This window comes from Oryza brachyantha, chromosome 3 (genome assembly GCF_000231095.2).
Source record: "Oryza brachyantha chromosome 3, ObraRS2, whole genome shotgun sequence".
NCBI lineage: Eukaryota > Viridiplantae > Streptophyta > Magnoliopsida > Poales > Poaceae > Oryza > Oryza brachyantha.
The window spans coordinates 23558188-23580581 of NC_023165.2; the positions used below are offsets into that span (position 1 = coordinate 23558188).

General features: G+C 40.3%; 4 protein-coding genes across 4 annotated transcripts; all 4 read left to right on the forward strand.

Moving 5' to 3' along the window:
- Positions 1-737: 737 nt before the first annotated feature.
- Positions 738-4043, forward strand: LOC121053835. Its single transcript, XM_040521801.1, has 6 exons — positions 738-1382; positions 1475-1533; positions 1992-2117; positions 2812-2947; positions 3418-3658; positions 3970-4043. Exons 1-6 carry the CDS (start codon positions 738-740, stop codon positions 4041-4043), a joined length of 1281 nt encoding a protein of 426 aa, XP_040377735.1.
- A 2100-nt stretch (positions 4044-6143) lies between these two features.
- Positions 6144-8483, forward strand: LOC102713458 (cell division cycle-associated 7-like protein). The gene is made up of 8 exons (XM_040522580.1): positions 6144-6301; positions 6387-6657; positions 6756-6936; positions 7403-7473; positions 7566-7643; positions 7725-7812; positions 7918-7973; positions 8096-8483. The coding sequence occupies exons 1-8, from the start codon at positions 6236-6238 to the stop codon at positions 8161-8163; spliced, it is 879 nt and encodes a 292-aa protein (XP_040378514.1). The 5' UTR covers positions 6144-6235; the 3' UTR covers positions 8164-8483.
- A 1225-nt stretch (positions 8484-9708) lies between these two features.
- Positions 9709-12639, forward strand: LOC102712975. The gene is made up of 6 exons (XM_006650428.3): positions 9709-10091; positions 10361-10478; positions 11018-11325; positions 11409-11540; positions 11632-11730; positions 11907-12639. Exons 1-6 carry the CDS (start codon positions 9724-9726, stop codon positions 12448-12450), a joined length of 1569 nt encoding a protein of 522 aa, XP_006650491.1. The 5' UTR covers positions 9709-9723; the 3' UTR covers positions 12451-12639.
- A 3576-nt stretch (positions 12640-16215) lies between these two features.
- LOC102713253 (ubiquitin-conjugating enzyme E2 variant 1D-like) lies at positions 16216-21640 on the forward strand. The gene is made up of 5 exons (XM_006650429.3): positions 16216-16547; positions 20707-20846; positions 20932-21057; positions 21140-21266; positions 21434-21640. The coding sequence occupies exons 1-5, from the start codon at positions 16514-16516 to the stop codon at positions 21490-21492; spliced, it is 486 nt and encodes a 161-aa protein (XP_006650492.1). The 5' UTR covers positions 16216-16513; the 3' UTR covers positions 21493-21640.
- The last annotated feature ends 754 nt before the right edge of the window (positions 21641-22394 follow it).

Sequence of the window (22394 nt, forward strand, 5' to 3'; positions counted from 1 at the left end):
TCTTGAGCATGATTTAGCATACACCCTATCTTTTTGCTTCTCCTCATACTTATAAGTCAAAATTTAAATTTTTAACTTTAAATTTAAAGTTGATTTTGGGTTTTATCACCGAAGTTTATTTTTTCAGCCTTGGCTTTTAGAGCGTTAAGAATACAAATATAAAATTTATGTTTTTTCTATGAAAAAACCAAACAATCCCTCCCTTAAAGACAATAATAAGCATGTGTCTGTTCTATTGGTTTTATTGTCCCAAAATATTGAATTCTTCTGCACATGCATATAAGTCATAATTAAAAAATTTTAACTTAGATTTGAAGTTGATTTTTGGTTTTTTATTGAAGTTTATTTTTCAATCTCGATTTTTAGATCGCTAAGAATACAATATAAAATTTATATTCATAAATTAGTTTATATTTGTAAATAATTTACTTTATTTTATTCTGTGAAAAAACCAAACGTTCACCGTATAGGCACAAAAGCATATCTACCGGAGCAACAAAATTGACCACAAAAATTTCGACGAATGTCAAACGTCAAACCTTGATTTCCCCCTTCTAGAGACCTTTTGAATTCCTCAATCTGCCGTCTGCTTGTTTCTGTTCCCGCGTGTTGAAATCCTCTCCTCTTCCAGAAAGCCACGGAAACTAGCCTTCATCTGATCATCTCCTTCCACCTTCCCCACCAAGAAATGCCTTGTCGAACACCTCGCCACCCCACGCCACGCCACGCGCGCGCCCATGGCACTCTCGTGCGCGGCCGAGTGCGCGCTCTCCCTCGCCTGCGCGCGGTGGGCGCTCCGCCGCCTCTCCGTGTCCGGCGCCGACGACAGCGCGTCCTGGCCCGCGGCCTCGCCCTCCTCCTTCGCGCCCGTCCCGCGCGCCTGCCGCTCCGCGCTCGCGGCCTACGACGCCGACGGGCCGGGGCACGAGGCAGAGCCGTCGCCGTCGCGGCTCTGCCCGCCGTACCGCCTCTCCCACGACCGCGCGCGCGGGGAGGTCGTGCTCGCCGTGCGCGGGCTGGGCCTCGCGCGCCTCGAGGACTACCGTGTGCTCCTCGACGCCGGCGGGCCCGAGCCGTTCGCGGGCGGCCACGCGCACCGCGGGCTCCTGCGCGCCGCCGTCTGGCTGCTCGACCGGGAGGGCCCCGCGATCCGGCGGATGGTGGCGGAGTCCGGGCCGGCAGGGTGCAGGCTCGTGTTCGTGGGCCACTCGCTCGGCGCTGGGGTCGCCGCGGTCGCGGCCGTCGTGGCGGTGAGGTGCTGGCTCGGGAGCCTCGGGCTCCGCCGCGAGGGCGTAAGGTGCTACGCGATGGCGCCGCCCCGGTGCATGTCGCTCGGTCTCGCCGTCGAGTACGCCGACGTCGTCCACTCCGTCGTGCTACAGGCAAGCCTCCCATGTCGACGCAATGCCATGCTATCTTGATCGTAATCACTCACTTAATCTGATGCTAGTGTTTGTGGAATTGGATGATGCAGGACGATTTCTTGCCAAGAACCCCGGCGCCGCTGCAGCACATCTTCGGATCAATTTTCTGGTAATTAATTAAACAGCTAAACATTCCCTGTCGCGTCAACTGCGTTAAGGGGCGTTCCTAAAAATTTTCACCCAAAATCATCACATCGAATCTTTAAACATCTAAATAGAGTATTAAATATAGACAAAACGAAAAACTAATTGCACAGTTACGTAAGAAATCTTGAGACGAATCTTTTGAGTCTAATTAGTACGTGATTAGCCATAAGTGCTAAAGTAACCAACATACGCTAACGACGGATTAATTAGGCTCAAAAAATTCGTCTCGCGGTTTACATGCCAGCCGTAAAATTCGTTTTATCATTCGTGTCCAAAAACTTCTTTCGACATCTGGTCAAACGTCTTGTGTGACAAATTTTTGTTAGGTAAACATGGTCTAATTCTTGGCTGGCTGTTCCAGTGCAGTTGATTCACCATTTTTTTTTCCTTTGGGGGTGTGGCTTCCATTGCACATTGCAGTTTGCCGTGCCTATTGTGTTTTATTTGCATGAGAGACACGTTTGTGTCAGAGGGGAAGCTTAAGGATGCATCTAAACTGTATGCTCCCGGCAGAGTCTTCCATATCGTGGAGCGGGAGAACTGCAGGTACCGTACTATGGTGTGGTTTGCATCAATATTTTCGTTTCTTATAAGCTAAAATTTAATTTTTAATCTTAAATTTAGAGTTAATTTTGAGATTTTTTCACCAAAGTTTTTTTAGCTTAGCTTTTATATCATTAAAAATATGTATAGAAAGTTTTATTCATATTTTTTCGTTTATAAATATATCGTTTCACTTTTCCATTAAAAAAGTCAAATAATCACCCCTGGTTACAAAATAAATGACTGTTTTGATTAATTTTAAATAAAATTGAAAGCTACTCAGGTAAAATGACATCTGTATATCCCAGTTTATTACTCACTCTATTTATGAATACTTGTCAGTAAGCACTATTTATATTTAAACTTTTACAGTTCGTTTCTTTTGCAAAACTTTTTTAAATGCCTAGGTAGATGTCATGTTATCGAAGTGTATTGCATGCTAAACATAAATATTAAACTATTATTTGTTATAACTTAATCATCTAAAATTATTAGTGGTCAAGTTGCAACAGTACCGGTCTACAGTAATAAAACGGATGGAGTAATCCTTTGTAATTCAAGGATGGGTTAACATAAAAAAAAAAAAAAGGAAAGACAGCCTTGAGTGCTATTGCATATGCTGAAGCTTTCAAATTTACCGTCGATTCAAAACTTACACTTGATTCAAATTGGCATTATATCCAAAATTGCTATGCAGATGCGGGAGACTTCCACCGCAAGTGAGAACGGCAGTTCCAGCAGAGGGCAGATTTGAGCATGTGGTGTTGTCGTGCAACGCCACTTCCGACCACGGGATTATCTGGATCGAAAAGGAGGCACAGAGGGCCCTGGATGTGAGTCAATGCGTTCTCCTCTTCCATAGACAAGCCCTACATAAGTCAACTGTAAAAGAAAATTCTCTCTCAGTAGTTACTTCCTCCGTTTCAATTTATAAAGTGTTTTGATTTTGATCGAAGTTAAACTACTTTAAATTTGATTAAATTTATAAAAAATAGCAACATTTACAGTAGAAGACACCCGTATTATAAAAATGTATTTAATTATAGATTTAATAAAACTAATTTGATATTATATATATTACTGTATTTGTTTGTAAATTTAGCTAAGTAGTTTGACTTTGATAAAAAATCAAAATGACTTATAACTGGAAACGGTGAACAGTGCACTTTAAGTAAAACCGATTTATTGCATGTCCTGTTGTTCTTTGTTAGCAATGCGCTCTCATGCATCGATTTTTTTTACTCCTTAAACGTGTGTTCTTTCTAAAGCATTTTTTGTGTGCCCATGCTGTGGTTGTCATCAGTTAATGGATCAAGAAGAAGAATCGACGCTGGCCCCGTCCCATCAAAAGATGCTAAGGGTGCAGGAGACGAAATCACTTGCAGAACACCAGCTCAACGCAATAGAGCATCTGGTGTTCGTTCAGGAGGCTCACGACGGCAACTCCTCCTCCTCCTCTTCGTCCACCACCTCACCGTTTAGCAGCCCTAGGAGCACGACGGCGAGCGAGAGCGAGTGGGATGGTCTCGTGGAAACATTTCTAGGTAAGCACGAGGAAGACGGCGATGATCGTGGGAGAAACATGCGTAGCGCCATTACGGGATATTTAACATGTTGTAAATAAGATTGTTGTTAAGTAGAATGTAAATAAACTAGTTCATATGGAGTAGTTGGTTAAAATTGATTCCGATTCATCTCTGATTCTGATCTATCCGGAGCGAGGTCATGCCCAACCGGAGCCTCTAACAAACAGGGACCTTCTGTAGAGAGCTCTAGCAGCACACCACATTTGCCGGTGTTAAAATTGAGAATTGCAAAATTACGTCCATATTCATAATTTGGGCATGAACTGTAGGGAAAAATCTAAGCTTTACCATCGAGTATTTGAGTAGGGAACAATCCATGGTCAGCTCATGTTCAACTAAATGAAAGAATTTTAATTTTAACATTAACTTAAGTTTATTGGGTTGAGCTAGAGTCCATCCTAATTTCTAAGTAGGGCTGGCAACGGAGTGTGGTGGGGACAGGGATGACTAAAACGCCCCTAATTTTGATCCCCGACCCAAGCCCGGAATTGGAACCTGGGGGAAATCCGGTCCCTACCCTTGGCTCCGTCGGGTCCTTGACCGGAACGGGGCCCTGAATTACCCAAAATAGGGTGGATGTTTTATACGATCAGCATAACGTAGTATAGATTAATAATGCAAAACAATATAACCATAATTATGAAATTATGAATGAAAGTGGCTATAAAATCAATAAATATTGAATAAAAGGTTACTATGACATCACAAATCACACAAACAAAATATCAAAATAATAGTCTCACATATAATTTTCACAAGTATTTCTACTTTTCCAAAAAAAATTCAGGCCCTTGAGGAATCACCGGGGCCCCGGCCCCGACGGGGTGGATCGCGACGGAGAATTTGCATGCCAAGCCTAATCCTGAGTTACCGACGTATCAACTCATACCCATCCTTAGATAGGGATACGAGTGGGCAACCACACTGCCTGCTTAATATTTCAATTGTTTCTACCTGCTAGTATAAACTTTAGAACAGAAAAATAACTAGAATGATGATAAGCTGGCCCAAAAAAACGGTTGCACATTCCACTTGAATCTCTATCGACAAGTGTGATTGATTGTGCGAACTATCATCGACAAATGTGAGTGGTATGAAATACGACCGCACAAATATTTTTCTTATGTTTAGAGGTTATTTCTTCCAAGTAAACAAAAGTATGTTCTGCCCTTATAATTAAGTGCAATGTTATCATATGGAGTACTTCAAAAAATCTAATGGTAAAACAAGCCTTTTGCATATGTGTCGTCAGACAGATATATAACTATGTTGTTTAAAGATATAGAGCTTGACTAGTGCGAAGGTATACATAAAGTTGTAACGAGGAGACATGTGAAATTTTATATAGGTTCAGGTCTCATCAAGTAATAGCCCTATTTTTGTCAGCCTTAGTTGATTTTGCTCTTATATGATATAACGAGATACACATAAATATAAAAGTTAGATCTGTATACTCGGCTAGATTTTCCTATAACTATATGTCGACAAAGCCAATGAGATTGTACGAGATTTGTTTGACGAGTGCGCTCATTGAGTCTTGCCGTGATGTGGCTTTGTATATCAAGTAGCCCCTCAGGACCGTTGGATTCACTTGTGTTTTCCCTCCCTAAGACCTTGTATTTATAACCACGGTTATTCTTTTATCCAAGTAAAACTAGGAAGACAAGTTGCAACAATGAAAAACAAATATGACTGTATATATGTATCATAATTAGAGTTTAATTTGTTCTTTTGTTAAAGTTATAGAGATTGAATTTGGACATGGTGTCAAGTGATAATATTACATATTAACCTATCTTGTTAAAATTTTCAAATCTTTTCATATTTATTTAGATGAAATGTAAAAAACAAGAGAATATCCCCTTAAAAGGGATAATAATAATTCATTTCCAGGATCCTATTACTACGACCCAATGCTATACCATAAAACAAGTATGATTTAGAACTGACGAATTTTATGGGAATTTTACAAGAATTGGACTAGCTCTTATGGCATTTATATAAAATTTATGTTACAAAAAAAACTTCATTACCCAACACGAATTTTGTTGGGTAGGGGTGAAGGCTGTGTTCGAAAGTGGGTGCTGCGTAAACCGATTAGCCGTACAGAAACTATAAACACAATTAGTATATGATTAATTAAGTATCACTTATTAAAAATTTGAAAAATAAATTTATTTGATCTTCTAAAATAATTTTTATATAAAAAGTTTTTACACAAAATACACCTATTTGTAAATAATTTGAAAAACATTCTAACAGAAATCGAAGATTTCTTTAGCCGGATAGTCTGAAGATAACGCACACGAAATGGGTAAAAGAAAAAAAAATAGGCATTATCCTTCAGCATCACCGGCGATCAACTTCACGACAAAAACTAGCCGTTGTCGTAGCATTCAAAACTCGGGCCACACTCAGCACCGCGCCACCGGAAGACCAAACCAGCCAGCCACGCACGCGAAGCAACGACGCGAGCGGCAGCCAATCTCCCGGAGAAAGCCAAGCCAAGGTCGCCGCCCGCCGCCCGCCGCCGCCATGGGGAGTCTCGGCGGCATGTCCGACTACGAGAGCGTCCGCGACGCCCGCATCTCCGAGAACCTGGTACGCGCAAGGCACCCGCCAGGTTCCTCGACTTTCGGGGTTTCCGTCCGCCGCCGGCCACCGCTGATTCTTGGGAGTCTCGCAGGCCCGGATGGAGATGCTCGGCCTGCGCCGCTGCGCCGGGGAGCTCAGCGCCATCACCTCCGCCTCGGCGTCGGCCGCCAGCCGCCGCGCCGGGATCGTCGGCACCCCCAGGAAGAGCCCCAGGCCGCCGCGGGCGCTCACCCCGCTCCGCCGCTCCGGTCGGTTCAGCGCCATCGCCGCCGCCGCGGCCCCGACCGGCTCTGCGTCGGGCCCTCGACGCTCCGCCCGGCTGAATGGGCGGACCTTGGAGTTCAAGGCGCTGCCTCTGAAAGGTTGGTCCTCTTGGCTCTTGCTACCCTGCTCTCTGAATCCTCCATGACTGTCCGCCTGAGATACGAACAAGTTCCTGCGCGCGCTCTCTCTCTCTTAGGATCTTTGAGTAAGTTCGCTGCGGAGGAAGCAGAGGAAGAGGAAGATGGGGAAGAAGAGAAGAAAGCGGCGGTGGTGATCGACAAGGAGAGGGTGCGGATCCTGCAGGAACGGAGGTGTGACAGCAAGGGGAGGGGCGCCGTGTACGACACTGTTCTTGGGATTTGCTGCCATTTCTGCAGGTAGATTCATTCCACTATCAACATGTGTGACTGATTAGTGCTCCGGAAACAGTTTTAGCACACGGTTGCTTGCATGCCATTTATATAGTTATAAAAAAATATGAAAGAATTTAACAAGATAAATTAATATGAGTTACATTACTCCACGAACATGCAAGTTTAAATTCAACTTCTACAAATTGTAGCAAAAAAACAAACAAAATTGAAACCAAGTATACACATATTCATAATTGTTTTTGTTATTTTTGCTACAACTTGTAGAAGTTGAATTTAAACTTGTATGTTGGTGGAGTGATATAACTCATATTAAACTATAAATTCAATTTTTTTATATTTTTATAACTATTTAAATGACATGCAAGCAACAAGTATATATACAACCGTGTGCTAAAAAATTGCTTCCATTAGTGCTCCTGACCAATATGACCACGCTGAGGAAAAAAAAAATCTTGTCGTGTGATTAAAGACAGAAGAAATTGTGCGGTGAGGAGGGCTGCAAGCGCTGCGGGGAAGGAGACCTGAACCAACCTTGCATAGGTAAAAAGAAGCAGTAAAGGTCGATTCTTTTTGCCGATTATTATGTGCAGCCGATGCAATAGTTAACGTTTTCTTGTGTCGATCTTTGACAGGGAAGACTGACTGCTCTTCTTGCCATTCTTCTTATGGGATACTCTGCCGTGGCTGCCTGAAAGTGAGGTATGGGGAAGGTAAGCTTCATTCAAGAAATGCTATTGTTGAAGGTAGCTTATACTGTTGGTAAGCTTTCTGGTTTTGTGCTATGATATCAGATATGGATGAGGTCAGGAAGAACAAGAACTGGATGTGCCCTCATTGCATCGAGGAGAAAGGTATCAAGCAATTCTGGATATGCAACAGGTATGATTCTTGTAAAGCTTTGGTCTTTCATCCCAACAAATGGAAATTCCATCTAAAATGCATGATTGTGCTCACTTGCTCGATTTTTCCATTAAAACTATGCAGCTCCATCTGCTTGAAGAAGAGGAAGTTATCACCAACTGGAATAGCCATATATGACGGTAATTCTAGCTCCACAACTTGATATGTGAAGCTTATTCATATGTTAATGTTAATTCTATCATGATATATCTTGTTCTTGATGATCCTAAATCCTATCTGCATTTTGACATCTTAACAACAGCGCGGGAGCAAGGTTACGAGTCTGTTGCGCACCTTCTCATGGACAAGCTGAAGTGCCGAGCATTCTGACGTGTTCTTTGCCATTCAGAGACGTTGATGATGGTTGGTACTTGCTAGTGTAGCGGAAGGTGGAAGGCATCCTTTTGTTTTGTTTTGTTGACACTTGACAGTAGGCGTGACGCATCTAGTGTAGAAACGAGTACCACTTTTGTGCTCAAGATTGTGAATTTAGTGGACCTTTTGTAGCCGATGTTTCCATATACCGTTTGTTTTGAGGGCAACTGGACTATTGACTATTCTTCTGAAGATCCATGCAAGGAAACATGTATTGCTTTGTGAATCAGTGGTTGATGTGATGACCGTAGCTGTCTGCTTCTGGCTAATTTTATACTCACTCCATGTTTTTTTATACGACGTAGTTGACTTTTGGATTTAAGTTTAACGGTTTATTTTATTCAAGTATGTAAAATTATAGATCATATTTAAATTTTCTATAATAATAAATTAAATTATAACAAAATAATTAATGATTATATTTTTTTAATAAAACGAATGATCAAAGAGTAGCTTCATGCCATTTGTACAGATGATAAATTTTATAAAGATTTGGTGGCATGTCATTTGCAAATTCTACTTATGTTAAGCCAATTCCAAAACCGTTGCAATGCACGGGTAATTGGCTATTCTCGCAAATATTTGGTGGTATACCTTATACTGAAAAAAATAGAAAAAAACCTCTATTATATCCCAATAAAATTCTTAGAGCATATCCAGAAACATCCATTTTATACCCATTCGAAGAATAGATAAAGGACAGTAAAAAACGTGGTACAATAGTCCCTCCAACACATTCTCTATTTTTAGCCATCATTTATATAGGAAGAGAGAAACTCTAAATAGGGGTATACAAAACTATCTCTTGATTAGTATGTTGAAGAGAAAATGTCTAGTTGACATATATTAATAAATATGGAGGATGTAATATATATGATCTGCTGAAGTACAAATAGATGTAAAAGAGAAATCTTTTTTATACATTCAAATAGAGACGTGGAGGAACAATTTTGGATGGGCTATTGGGTATGCTGTTAGGCCCTGATTGTCATGCCTCCGTGTAGAAAATAGAGATTATAGCACTCCCTCCGTATTTTAATAAATGATACCGTTGACTTTTTTGTCATAGGTTTAATCGTTCGTCTTATTCAAAAATTTTATGCTAATATGCAAAAGTTCAGGTTATAACTAAAATACATTTAATAATAAATCTAATCACAATAAAATAAATAATTATATATATATACACACACACGATCAGTCAAACGAATGTTAAAAAATCAACAATATTATCTATTAAAATACGGTGGAGCAGGACTAAAGTGGCACAACTCTCTTACTTTAGTCTACCACCGTCACTAACGTCGACAATTTTCGGAACTAGAATCCCCAAATAGTAGAAACTGTTTGGGGCCAATCTAGTACGGAAATGGGCCAGGCGGCTGCTGGCGTTTGGTTGGGCCATTTCTCGAAACCGGCCCGGATCCCGGCTGGTTGGGACGTTGGCATTTGGCAACCCCGGTCCACGCGACGACGCCTCCACGGCTCCACCCCACTGCTGCTTGCTTTCAAGCCATGCGCCACCGGCTCGGTCCCGCGGCCGCCGGGCTCCGGCGGTTCTCCCACCTCCGCCCGCCGGACCCGAGGCTCGCCTTCCTTCGCTCCGAGTTCGATGGCCGCGAGTCTGACCAACAGCAGCCACAGGCACGGGAGCTGACGGGGGAGGAACCAAGAGGTGGTGGCGAGCGCGCTCGCACGCCGGCGTCCGTGGATATCGCGCACCCGTGGCCGGAGTGGGTGGCGCTGATGGAGATATTGCTCCGGAGGGGCCACCTGGACCCCTCCGTGTTCGCCGGCGGCGCGGCTGGCTCGCCGTCCAAGGACTCCAACGTTATCCGCACCGCCTGCCTCCGCTTCGGTCGAGAGCGTCCTGAGCTTATCAGGTGAGATGTTTTAGCTCGTAGGGGTCTCCAGTGCATGGGTTTCTTTGCGCTGTACTGCGCGGCGGCGCCGGTGCCCCTTGAGTATGCCATTGTCACGGACTCACGGTTGGGGCTATGGTTTAGCTGCACGCGATGTGTTTGTGGAAATGCGCCAACAATTTGCGTTGCCCTTTCTTGTCATACAGCCTGATGCGCCTGAGTCCTGAGGTGGTCTAAACGGGATATGATATTTGTGCCCTGCGTATGAAGCTGGAAATTTTCTTTTGCAGGCACATATCAAGGTGGGATATCCAGGTTGCTCTTCGGTGTGGGTGCCCCAGCATTGACAGGAAGGTTGTTAATTCTGGGAAGCGATTGCGTGCTCATGTAGGCCTTGATGAAGGAGAGGTAACTAATAAATTAATTACAATTTATTTTACGTACTTGTATTTTCTCTCACTTTTATTTTGAAATTGCCAGTTAGGGCTGTTCGGGATTTCCTTTTTGCCTGTTAGCATAAACATTCTGACTAAGATCTTCAAACCATTGGATTATGAATAAAATTTCAGCATTATAATTAGGGACACAAATGGAGAGAATAAACTACATGCACACAATAGTTTGACTACAATATTAGTATTTCAATGTTGCTTATATATCTGTGGCCGTGTTTGGTAGGTAGTAAGATAAGTTAACTTATCCGGCACGGAAAACGTAGCAATAGATTAGGACATGATTAATTAATAATTAATTATTAAAAAATATGAAATAGACTAATATGATTTTTAAAGCAACTTTCTTATAGAAAATTTTTGCAAAAAATACACCGTTTAGTGGTTCGGGAAACGTGCGTGCGCAAAACGAGGAGGATAAGATATCTTATCCTGCCTACCGAACGAGGCCTATATATTATATAGTATTTCTCCAGCATCAGCTTATGCTGACAGGTTTGCAGCCAATGCAATATAAGGGGTGGATGTGAGAGGGCATACGTAAAGGCTCGGAAGGAGGAAATTGGAAGAACTGTGGATGTTATGCGCATCCTTTTGACTTATGGGCTCGACAACATTACTGGCAATGTGGAGAACAGGGCATGCCTAAACAAAACCGTTAAAGAATCCATAAAGAACCTACTGAATGAGATTGTTGAGTTCGATTCCATGGGCCCTGGTTCTAGCACTGAAAAAGCTGCACACCGTATGCCAAAAGGACAGTCTTCTATTCCTATGAAGCAGGGTGATTGGAACTGTCCCAAGTATGTTGGAACCTTGGAACCTTTTAATCTCATATAATTTCGTGATAATGCCATGCTTTATAACGTCATATGTTTATTGTCAGATGCAACTTCTTGAACTTTGCAAAGAATATCAAATGTTTACGCTGCAATGGGGAATTTGAAGAGAGGTATCAGCTGCTCCACGAGAACCAAGAGCATCTTCCTCTCAAAAAGGGTGACTGGATATGCAAAAGGTGAGGCTTCACAAAACGCTACCTTATAGTTAAGATTGACTCAAGAGTTATAGTCCTTTCTGCACACACTTGTACTGGTCTTCTATTTCAGGTGCAACTTTTTGAATTTTGCAAAGAATACAAGATGCTTGCAGTGCCATGAGAAACCAACAAACCGTCTACTCAATCCAGGGGAATGGGATTGTGTCTCGTGAGTGGCATTTTTATTATATATCACTGCATATCTGCATTCTCTTGATATTTGGTCTCAACGTGAGAATATTGAAAAAAAAAATGATAAATGGCTGTGCCTAGTCTTTCAGTGTCATGTTATCTTCTGCTTACTATAAAAAAATCCAAGATAACTATATGATTGATTGATGGCAGGTGTAATTATGTGAATTTCAAGAGGAACGCATTCTGCTTGAAATGTGGTTGGAAAAGACCAAAATCATTGAACAGCCAAGACAGTATTGAATCACGACGTGAATTAGAACATAAGAAGCATACTGATATTTCATTTGTCCAAGATGGTGTCCAATCGAGGAGGTTGCAAGTTGTGCAAAATAAGGCTCCATTGTCTGACGAAGATTCAGATTTCTGGAGCTCCGAGGAGGAAGGGGCTTACCACAGTGATGAGAGCATGCCCACAATACAGAAGGATTACAAGTTCCTTGAAAGTTTTCCCATCATTGGAGGTAGGACTGCTATGTCGCAAGATCCTCTTGAAAGGGAGAAATGGAAGGAAGAAATGTCTAGGAGAAACAAAGGGCTCCTGACAAAAGCATCAGATGAAAGTAACCGGCCTTCAGGTCCCGTTCGTATTCCGAGAAGCATTGAGCTGATTGAATCAGGTGATGACGACGACGACGACGATATATCATCGTGGTTTTCTGGGGGTACTAGTAATATTAACATGAAAAAGGCATAGCCGAAGTTCCTTGAACGCTGTTAACTGTGCAATTTCATCTGTAATGTTTACACTGCAGGGATTCAGTTAAAGAATCATCATGTCGCAAAGAGCTTCACTGTTGTACTTTTAGTATGATCTGCCCCTAGTAAATGGCATGCTTGCAGGTTTTGTAAGTGGTTAATTCCATCCACTTCCGTAGCTAAAACAACGTCCATTTCTTATGAAATGAGATCCTCTCACTTTGATCTCGTGGCTAACACGTGGGCCCATAGACGGTGAGGCTCACATGTCAGCGATGAAATGAAATCCTCCGACTTCGATCTTGGTGGCTAACATGTGGGTTCATAGACGGTGAGACTCACGTATCAGCGACTTATGTCTCTCTGATTTAAGTCCGAGAAACTGCATCCCTTATGATTGATCTTAACGAGTTTCAAGAGTGCAACGTATGCAATGACTTTCGAAGAGTTTGAGATCAGGCTCCCATTCCAGACTCCTATTAGTTTCTATTGTACCAGTATTCCAGCGGTACTGTTTTGCTGTAATTGAATTTCAACAAACATATCAACCCAATCATGACCTATCACCAACCCTGCAGACCCAACACAACCAACACATGAGCTGAATGCCCACGAAAAGATCAGTGCACTATAAGGTTAGAATCGTCTTCTTTTTTTGTCCTAGCATGTTTGGTATGAGATTCGAGCTAAAGAAAATAGAGGATGCTTAACGTTTCAGGAGGTTCTTGTGCTTATATTTTTTTCTAATAAATCATGATAGTGGTCCCCAACCTTCTTCCTTCCCCTGAAATCTGTACAACCACTAGCTTGTCTTAGCATGTTTATCAACATGGCAACGAACCTTTTGAAAGTACAGACTAAGGTCGAAGAAATGACACACTTTTAACCCATTTTTGTCACCAATGGACCTAGGAATTTTAACCCGTTTTTTGTGTTCCTGAATATGCATTTAGATAGGAGTACTTGGTTGCACTGTTGACCTAACAGTGACACTGACAGACAGCGGCAATGCGTGATTGGCAATAGTCGAAAACGACCTGACATATTTTCGTAGCAATTAACATCAAACCACTGTCAACTCAGACTCATCAATTTGCTGCCTATGTGTGTCAGTGGTTAACTTCGATTAAGAGCAGATACAATAGCAGACTATAAGTCAGCTATAAGCATATTTTAAAGAGATAAGAGGAGAGAATGAAGGTGGGCTACTAATTTGTAGCCAGATGCACATGGGCTCCTAGACAAAATATGTGTATGACATGTGGGAGTGAGACCATATATTGATGTTTTGTAGATAACTATTGTATAAATTGACTATTAGATTAACTATAAATAAATTGAAACTAGTAGTTGGTTATACTATTGAACTTGCTCTAGGTGGTAGCTAGGCAGCTAGGTGTGTGTGAGCTACCAACCATTGAGCTGCAGATGCAAGTGCAAGAGCTTTCTGCACTGTAGATGGTTTGTATTCACCTTGCCTTCTGCCCTTCTGTATGTCAGCTACTCACCTTGTTCATTTTCTTCCATGTATCCTATGGTGCCTAAAAATAACTCTCTCAGTTTATAAACATATTAACAGATATTGTTTATATTTAAACTTTAATCACTCATTCTTTTCATGACAAAATTATAAATATTTAAATAGATACTATATTATATATTTAAGTACATTGTATTATAATCATATGCAGAGTTGTTGTTCCTTACCACTCAATCCTTTAAAATTTATTAGCGGTCAAAGTTACAACATGATAATGAAAATAAAGGAAATGTCCCACATTCGTGTGGGTCATTAATTTTGCATACAGTGTAAGCACCAATGCACCATTCCTCAAGTTGGAGTTCTCATTAGCCTCTAGAAATTAATTTTCATTGCTCAATTCAGTGTTCTAAAATGCGGGGCTAGGCGCCAGTTTAACTGCGGCGATTAGGCATTAGATGATACATTAGGTGGTTGAACTACCTCGTGTGGTATATTGTTACTTTTGTAGTGTTATATAGTCTAATTTTTAAATAATATGAATTAGGTGCTGTTTGTTTTAACTTAGGATTATTATAATTTAGGTTATACAAATAATCCGAAACAAATAATTAGATTATTGTGTCAGTAGTCCAGAATATTATAATCTGATAAGCTCTTTAAATAGTGTTTTTTGATATTATTGAGTGGTTAAAGACCCGCTGTCCTTAGATGCTTTAAATTAATTACATATCTAAACACGCATTACCTATTTTAGCTTATAATAATCCAGCTTACAGTAACATGTCTTAATAATCTATATTAATAATCTTAAGTAGTGGCCTAGCCAGGGGTGGTCCGAGTGGGCCCGTGACCACCCCAATTTCACTAACCAATTAATCATTACATATTGCAGTATTTCACTAATCCCTAAGCCATGTTTGAATAAAAAGTCAAGAGTTTAGACAAACCATATTTTCTGAATTTACTTGGTGACCATGACTCATTTTCCTGTAAATGCTTATAGTGTTCTTTTCCTTTATTCATTTCTTAGCAAATACACATGTATATTTATTCCAACAGCCAGTAAATTGCAATTCTACATATTAATTAACAAACGGAATTGTTGCATCCTGCGAATTTCTCCAGTCTTCGTGCATGTTAAAAATTATGCACTTTTTATATTGTCATCATTTGAAGAAGTAATATTTATAGTCGATGGATACCTATTTATTTATTACATTTTGGTTATAGAACTATATATTCAACTATAGGACAAGTAAGTCAGGCACCCCTTGTTTTACTCTAGCTCCGTGGCTGTCTAAGGGTGCGGGCTAGGAGTCCCTTATTTTGTATGTGATACCCACTTATGTGACAGGACTAGCTAAGGAAAAATTTCTAGCTACGTCACTAATCTTAAGTTGAAACAAATGTGGCCTTACTGACCTATTCGATTTCACTCCAACGTATTCATCGGCTAAATGTCATTTGAGCGCCTGACTAGCGCCTAACGTCTTCCTAAACCATGGCTCAAATTGAACCACTTACCGATCAACTTACACGTGGGATAAATGTGCCAACCCTTTGTCTAATTAAAAAAAAAGCAATCTAGCTCTAATACTTCTAATACAAAATTGAGACTATCATGGGCTAGAGGGATCCTAGCGCCACCATTAATTTTTTTTTGGTAGTGCTCAATCTCTACTCGTGAATTAAGACCTCGTTAAACATAAATTTCATAGATATTTGTTTATATAAGTTTATTTCCTGCAGGACTTGAAAAATTCTCGTGTTACAATGCGAACCAGCTTTTCTAGGTAGGCTTTGACTGTTTGGGTTAGTCCATAGAAAAGTAAGCCAGGTCGGAAAAATAATCATTTGTAATAGTTACGGTCCAATAACAAATATCAAAAATAGACTATACACATCAAAATAATATCAAAATCAAATGTGAAAATTAGGGTGATTGGACGGCATATTTACAAACAAAAAATAATTCGTAAATACAACTTCTATATATGTAATTTTAGCAATCTAACCAATTTAAAAAATATTTTTTAATAAAAAGTCTTAAATTTAAGGATAAAAAATTAAATTTTAACACAACATAAATATAAGCGAAATGAGGGAGACACTACCATCTGCAGGAGTAAAAAAAAAATGTTGACAACCCCATTGGCAAGTCAACCACAGCTCATCCGATTGGAGAAACCAAAACAAAAAAAAAAAAGGGCAGGGAGCCAGGGACCCAAATCCGGTGCTCCGCGTCCTCCTGATTGCTGCGGTCTGCGCCAAATTTCTCTCGCCCCCACGCTCTTCTCTCCTCCCTCCTCGGTCCCCGCTGTCCAGTTGCAATCCTCTCAGCTCCCAAGCATCCAATCCATCTCTCTCTCTCTCTCTCTCTCTCTCTCCAAGGACTCCACGCTGGGAAGCTTGGGGCTGGGGATATTCCTTGTCCCGCGGGTCAGTTTAGCGCGGTACAGTGGTGGAGACTACTTGTTGCCACCACCGCTTCTTGTACAGCTCGGGAGGAGGAGGAATTGCAGTTGCAGTGGGGGGTGACAGGCGGCGGTCGGAGCTGGAGGAGGAGGACGCGCTTGCGATGGGGTCCGAGGGATCGGCCGGGGTCGTCGTCGGTGAGTCGTCAGGGGGCGGCCTCCTTGCCCGAATTTTGGGTTTTTTGTTTCTCTTTTTTTGCTGTGGTGGATTTGGGGTTGGGTGGTGGGAGATCTTCGCCGTGCTGCGTTTCTTGATGGGATTTGAGGAGCTGATCCCCGTGCGTGCGAGGGTATGGTTTCTGTACGTGCGCGCGTCGTCAAGATTCAAGAAACTCTGGAGCAAATGTGGATTCCCGAGGGATTAGGACTACGATTAGATTGTACCGAAAGGGGAATGCCATGCCGAACTCTTGATTCTATGTCAGGTTAATAGGTGAAGTTACTCCCCAATTCACCGATCCTTCTGAGCTCTTAGCTTAGCAGGGTGAATTTTGGTCCACAAAGTTCTTTCATGGCATAGCCAAGAGCTGCTGAATTGCTAAATAGTAAATAATTAAATATGTTTTATATGGATGGACACGGTGGATTTAGTTAGGGAACTAGCTGGATTTGTTGGCTGATCATCTTTATCTTCTATTTCTATTGCATATCATTGTCTTGTGATTAGCACCTATTTTTGATCTTATGCTCTGTATTAAGAAAATTTATCCTAAAAAATCACACTTTGGACCTCTTTAGTGTGAAAAAATATTGCTATTTAAAGTGCGTGTTTGGTCAGAAATTAAGTCAGTCAAGTCTGATCTGTGCCACGGCTGTGGTTTGTCAGCTATCCCATTTGTTCATAGACATGTTTTTTTAACCCAAATTGTAGACTGGCACAAATTTGAGGCTAAGTACGACTAGTAACCAAACATACCTTAAAATCTCAATGTGCAACTAAATAATGATATTAACATACAACCAGGATGATACATTTTACTTTTGCGATCCACTGTTGTGACCAAGCATGTCTCAAACAACCAAAAATAAAGAAAGTTGTTCATACTCCTAAGAAAATTTTGTGACTTTTAGAGCTGAATGCCCACGATTTGCTATGGATAGAAAAATATATTACTCCCTCCAGTCAAGTATATTTGATATTTAGGACAGTTTAGTTGTGCTATTATCAAGTATATTTTTCTGTCTGAAATGTCAGGTAAATATGACCAGAGGGAGTATAACATTGCATGAAATTAATAAAAATATAATTCCCATAAAATGTGTTACACTTCTTTTATCTATAGGAAGTATGTCTCTATCCATTTATATTTGACTGTTTCTTAATATTAAGAAATTTAAGGGTAATTTGCAAAATGTTCAATGGGAATATGTGGGGTGGCAGATTTACTACCATGGTGCCACCCCACTGCGTTCTTTTAAATGATATATTAGATATAAAGTGAAGATTACTTCCAACTCGTCAGAATTGTACCAGTTTAAGAGTATGTGTGTTCTTTCCACTAAAAGATGATCCGTCCTCCTAACTCCTAAGCCATGCCATGCAACTCAGTTTCTTGTCCTTCTTGCAAATGGTGCCCAATATAAAAAAAAAGGCTATTTTTTGGCTTTCATCTGAGTCCTTGTAATGATTCTCTCTTACCATTTCTCATGTTCCTTTCTAAATTTTGCTTGAAATTACTCAACAGAAATGGAATAAGGTCAGACTGGAACATAATAATCTCAATATCTGGAAAAACCTACCTTATGTGGGATCTACCATGCACTACAGATTGTAAGGATTATAAACCTACCATCTGATCCTAAAATGGTACGGGTACTACTTTAGGATTTAGTAAGGACCAAAACGACTGTCCTAATTTCCATAAAAGAAAAAGAGACCATCCTAATAACATATGCATTTTTGAAGAGAGAACTTCTATAGCTCTTATAGCAAATCTCCAATATGGAAACCTGGAGCTTCCAATAAAATTTTGATCTGAAATATGATTCGATTGTATAAGGCTTATGCACTAGGTGAATGTATTATTATATCTAGAGCTGAAACTGGAGTTTACTTTCAGACTCATGAATTTGCTCTTGCATTCATTCATAATGGAAAAAAAGACTATAAATTTATATTCACAAAAAAATGGCCTTCTTATCCAATAGTGCAGCTATGCTTCCTTATTGATACTCCTAAAGTAAAAACAAGAATCATTATTAACATTAAGCATGGAATTGTCCACAATGCAAGGGCCACTACTATTTTTAAGGTTGCTGCAGAAACGTAAATTTATAATCATTGCACTCTGTATTATAAATCAAACTAAGGTTAGATTAAACCTGTCATCCAACTGGTATGCCCCTCACAATTGTTTTATCTTTTCAAAATGCAATAATATTGCTATTTGCATATTAGATTAAAAGAAAAGCGTTTAGCTCAACACCTGAACAGCTAATAGCAGTTGAACCAAATGAGAATATGATAAAAGTATGCTTTGCATGTCTTTAGCATGCATTTTGGGCATAGCATCCTATAGATAGAACATGGCAAAACAGAACATGTTCCCTTTTTTTGAACCCATACATGGCAACTTTAACTACTCATTTTCTAATCTGGACAAATAATTACACAAGAACTTGGTTGAAGACTTAGGCCTGTAATATTTGCTACCATTTTTTTTTTGTTAACATCCCAGACAGTCTGGTATCTGAGCATGGTCCAACTGATATTGCATTGAATATTATGGTCTGACAATTAGAACCAGTATTCCATTGAACACTTCCATGAAGGCACATCCCTTGCATAAAAAAATCCATGATATCTACTCATCTGTATTTTTAACTCATCTAATCAAAATATTGCACTAGTGCATGAGCCACAATGTAGGTGGCTGACCTCGTATCTGAAGCGCATAGGCAATTCAGGTTTTTAAAAAAGCTGGACAATTGGGAAGGACCCAATGTCAAATGTTATTAAGAGGTGGTGAGGCTTCGAACCTGCGCTGGCTAGCCCACCATCTGTGGTGCTAGTCAGAAGAACCGCAGGCGTTTCTCGCAATTCAGGTTTAACATAAGGCACTAGCTCCCCTGCACCAAATAGCATGCTATAGCAGTATCTTGGCATGCTGCACGCCATTAATTGATAGCAACTGAAATCGATTCACTGAATATGATCATGTGAGTTCTGACAATTGAAACTTTCTTTCTTGTCATTCCATGTGTAAGTATCTATCTCATCAATGAACATCTGAAAACTTGAATCTGGTGCTGAACAGGCTTATATGTAATAATTTTGCCCATCTCTCTGCCACAAGTTATTTTGATGCTTTAGTTATGCCAATAAGTCCTATCATATCTCTATCAGGCCCTGGAAGCCTTTTCTAAATACTAGCTGAATATCTGTGCTTTGCAAAGGATAAAAACATATTATGTTATTTCTAGAATAAATAGAAAATATTTTTCATGAAATATGTGACCATCGTTTTTATAATAGGAAATATCCATATAATTTGATTTTATGTGGACAGTCATCTAGATTTAATTGATTTTTAATATTACGAAGTTAAGGGGCTAAAATGTAAAAATACAATGGGAGTAGGTGAAGCCTCTAGTGGTGGTGGCAGTCCACCACTAGAGGTTTTTATAGTAGTAAAGAAAAATAAATAAAACATGGAAAACACCTTTTCCTACTTGGTCCATCCCATTTTAGTGGGCAAAATGCCATGTGGGTTGAACAACATGAACTATGTGCCACTTATTAACAAGCTAACGCAAAATGTTCAATATTGCTGAATATATAAATATATGCATTTATGGTATTGGAATTATCTTTAATAAGGAATGCTTCAGTCGCTCCAAATTTTCTTCTTTATGCTTATTGGCAGTCTCTACAATATGTTAGTTAGCCTGCTCACAATTATAGGTAAATCTTGTGGCACTGCATGTTCCCTATTGTTTTGTGTACATTATTATGTCTCACCTTTGTTCCCTTCAAACAACACCGTTCTTCTGTTATTTACTGTAACACTACATGGACCATGAGCATGCCAATGTCCTGTTGCTACAGCTCATGACAAAAATTTCAAAGATCTAATATAAATACGTGAATGTAGTGTGCTTGTTCTGGAGAGCTGTTTTGATGTGCGTTAATTCAAGACATTGTTGGATCAGCTACTATACTCCAATTGTATGAACTATAAACAGATTTAAGTATTATTTTTGGGGTGTCCAAGTCTCATGAGTAGCTGAATACTGAAAGAGAAGTCTAGTAATTCATATGCTGAATTCTTTAATGTGCTGAGTACATTCTCTGCAGTTCCCAGAAACTTTAGGCTCCTTGAAGAGCTTGAGCGAGGTGAGAAGGGCATTGGTGATGGAACGGTGAGCTATGGAATGGATGATGCTGATGACATATATATGCGTTCCTGGACAGGAACTATCATTGGTCCTCCTAATGTATGTTGTTTAACACCCATCACAAGTTATGACTGCACTTGTTTCTGTAAGCTCAAAACAAATGACCATTCAATTTGTCTTGCAGACTGTTCATGAGGGACGAATCTATCAGCTGAAGTTGTTCTGTGATACAGACTATCCAGACAGACCACCTACTGTTCGATTCCAGACTCGAATCAATATGACATGTGTGAATCAAGAAACTGGAATGGTACTGTCCACTTGCTTTCCTTTGCGTTGATGTAGTTGGTGAATGATTATTGGCATAGTACTTACACCGTGCTACTTTCTAGGTTGAACCAAGTGTATTTCCTATGCTTGGTAACTGGCAAAGAGAGCATACAATGCAGGACATCCTGATCAGCTTAAAAAAGGAGATGTCTGCACCTCAGAATCGTAGGCTCCATCAACCTCATGATGGTATTTTCCCATCTCTCTTCTTCAGTGACTTATATATAGAGGATGATGTATAACTCTAGCTAGACTGAAGAATGTGATGTTGATTGAAGCTACAGAAGATATCATTATGTATTATTGTCTCATAACCATATTGGATTTTTAAACCTTCTTGATTATTCTTACTGCAGGCAATGAAGACCAAAGAGTAGAGCAGAAAGGGATGTCTCTTAGGTGTGTCATCATGTAAGAGATGCGAATTGCAATCAATGTACAGTATTAAATTGAGTTGCATCAGGCGCAGAAAAGAGCAACCCATGACCTCCTGTAATTTGGCAATGGCTACACTGGATCCAAATCGTTCTGTCGTCTCAATAAAATGTCGGCAACTTCGTTAATTTGCCTGCACACTGTAAACCGTTCACCCCACGCGTTCAGTAAGATTGTATGCCTTGTGTCAATTGTTTCACAAAACCATTTCCACCATCTTTCTGGTTGTCTGTTCCAGTCTGAATTATTAGGCTGTCTGGAGGCCTGTGATTTTCTTCAGGCACCTGATATGCATGTTGGGATCATTATCTTCAGAATGCTAACCTAGTTGTTGATGTCGAGGAACCTTCTATCACAGAACCCAACATAGAGATGCCCCCAAAACCGCGAATTTGGTTTTCTATGAAATTCAGTTATCTGACAAACTTATCCCGATAGCCACGGAGCATAAACTTCAGAACGCTGGCCTAAATATCTTCCTTCAATCTTAGGCCCTATTTAATTCCCCAAAACATCACATCGAATATTTAGACATTTAAATAGAGCATTAAATATAGATAAAACAAAAAACTAATTGCATAGTTATGAGAGAAATCGTGAGACGAATCTTTTGAGCCTAATTAATTCATGATTAGCCATAAATGCAAGTAAGCCACATGTGCTAATAACGGATTAGTTAGGCTCAAAAGATTCGTCTCGCGGTTTCTAAACGAGCTATTAAATTTATTTTTTTTTATATTTATGTCCGAAAACCCCTTCCGACGTCCGGTCAAATATTCGATGTGACACCCAAAAATTTTCTTTTCACGATAAAACAGGGCCTAATGAATTCGGTCTGTCTACTTTGGCCGACCCGGCAAAATGAACGCTGGCCCAACACCA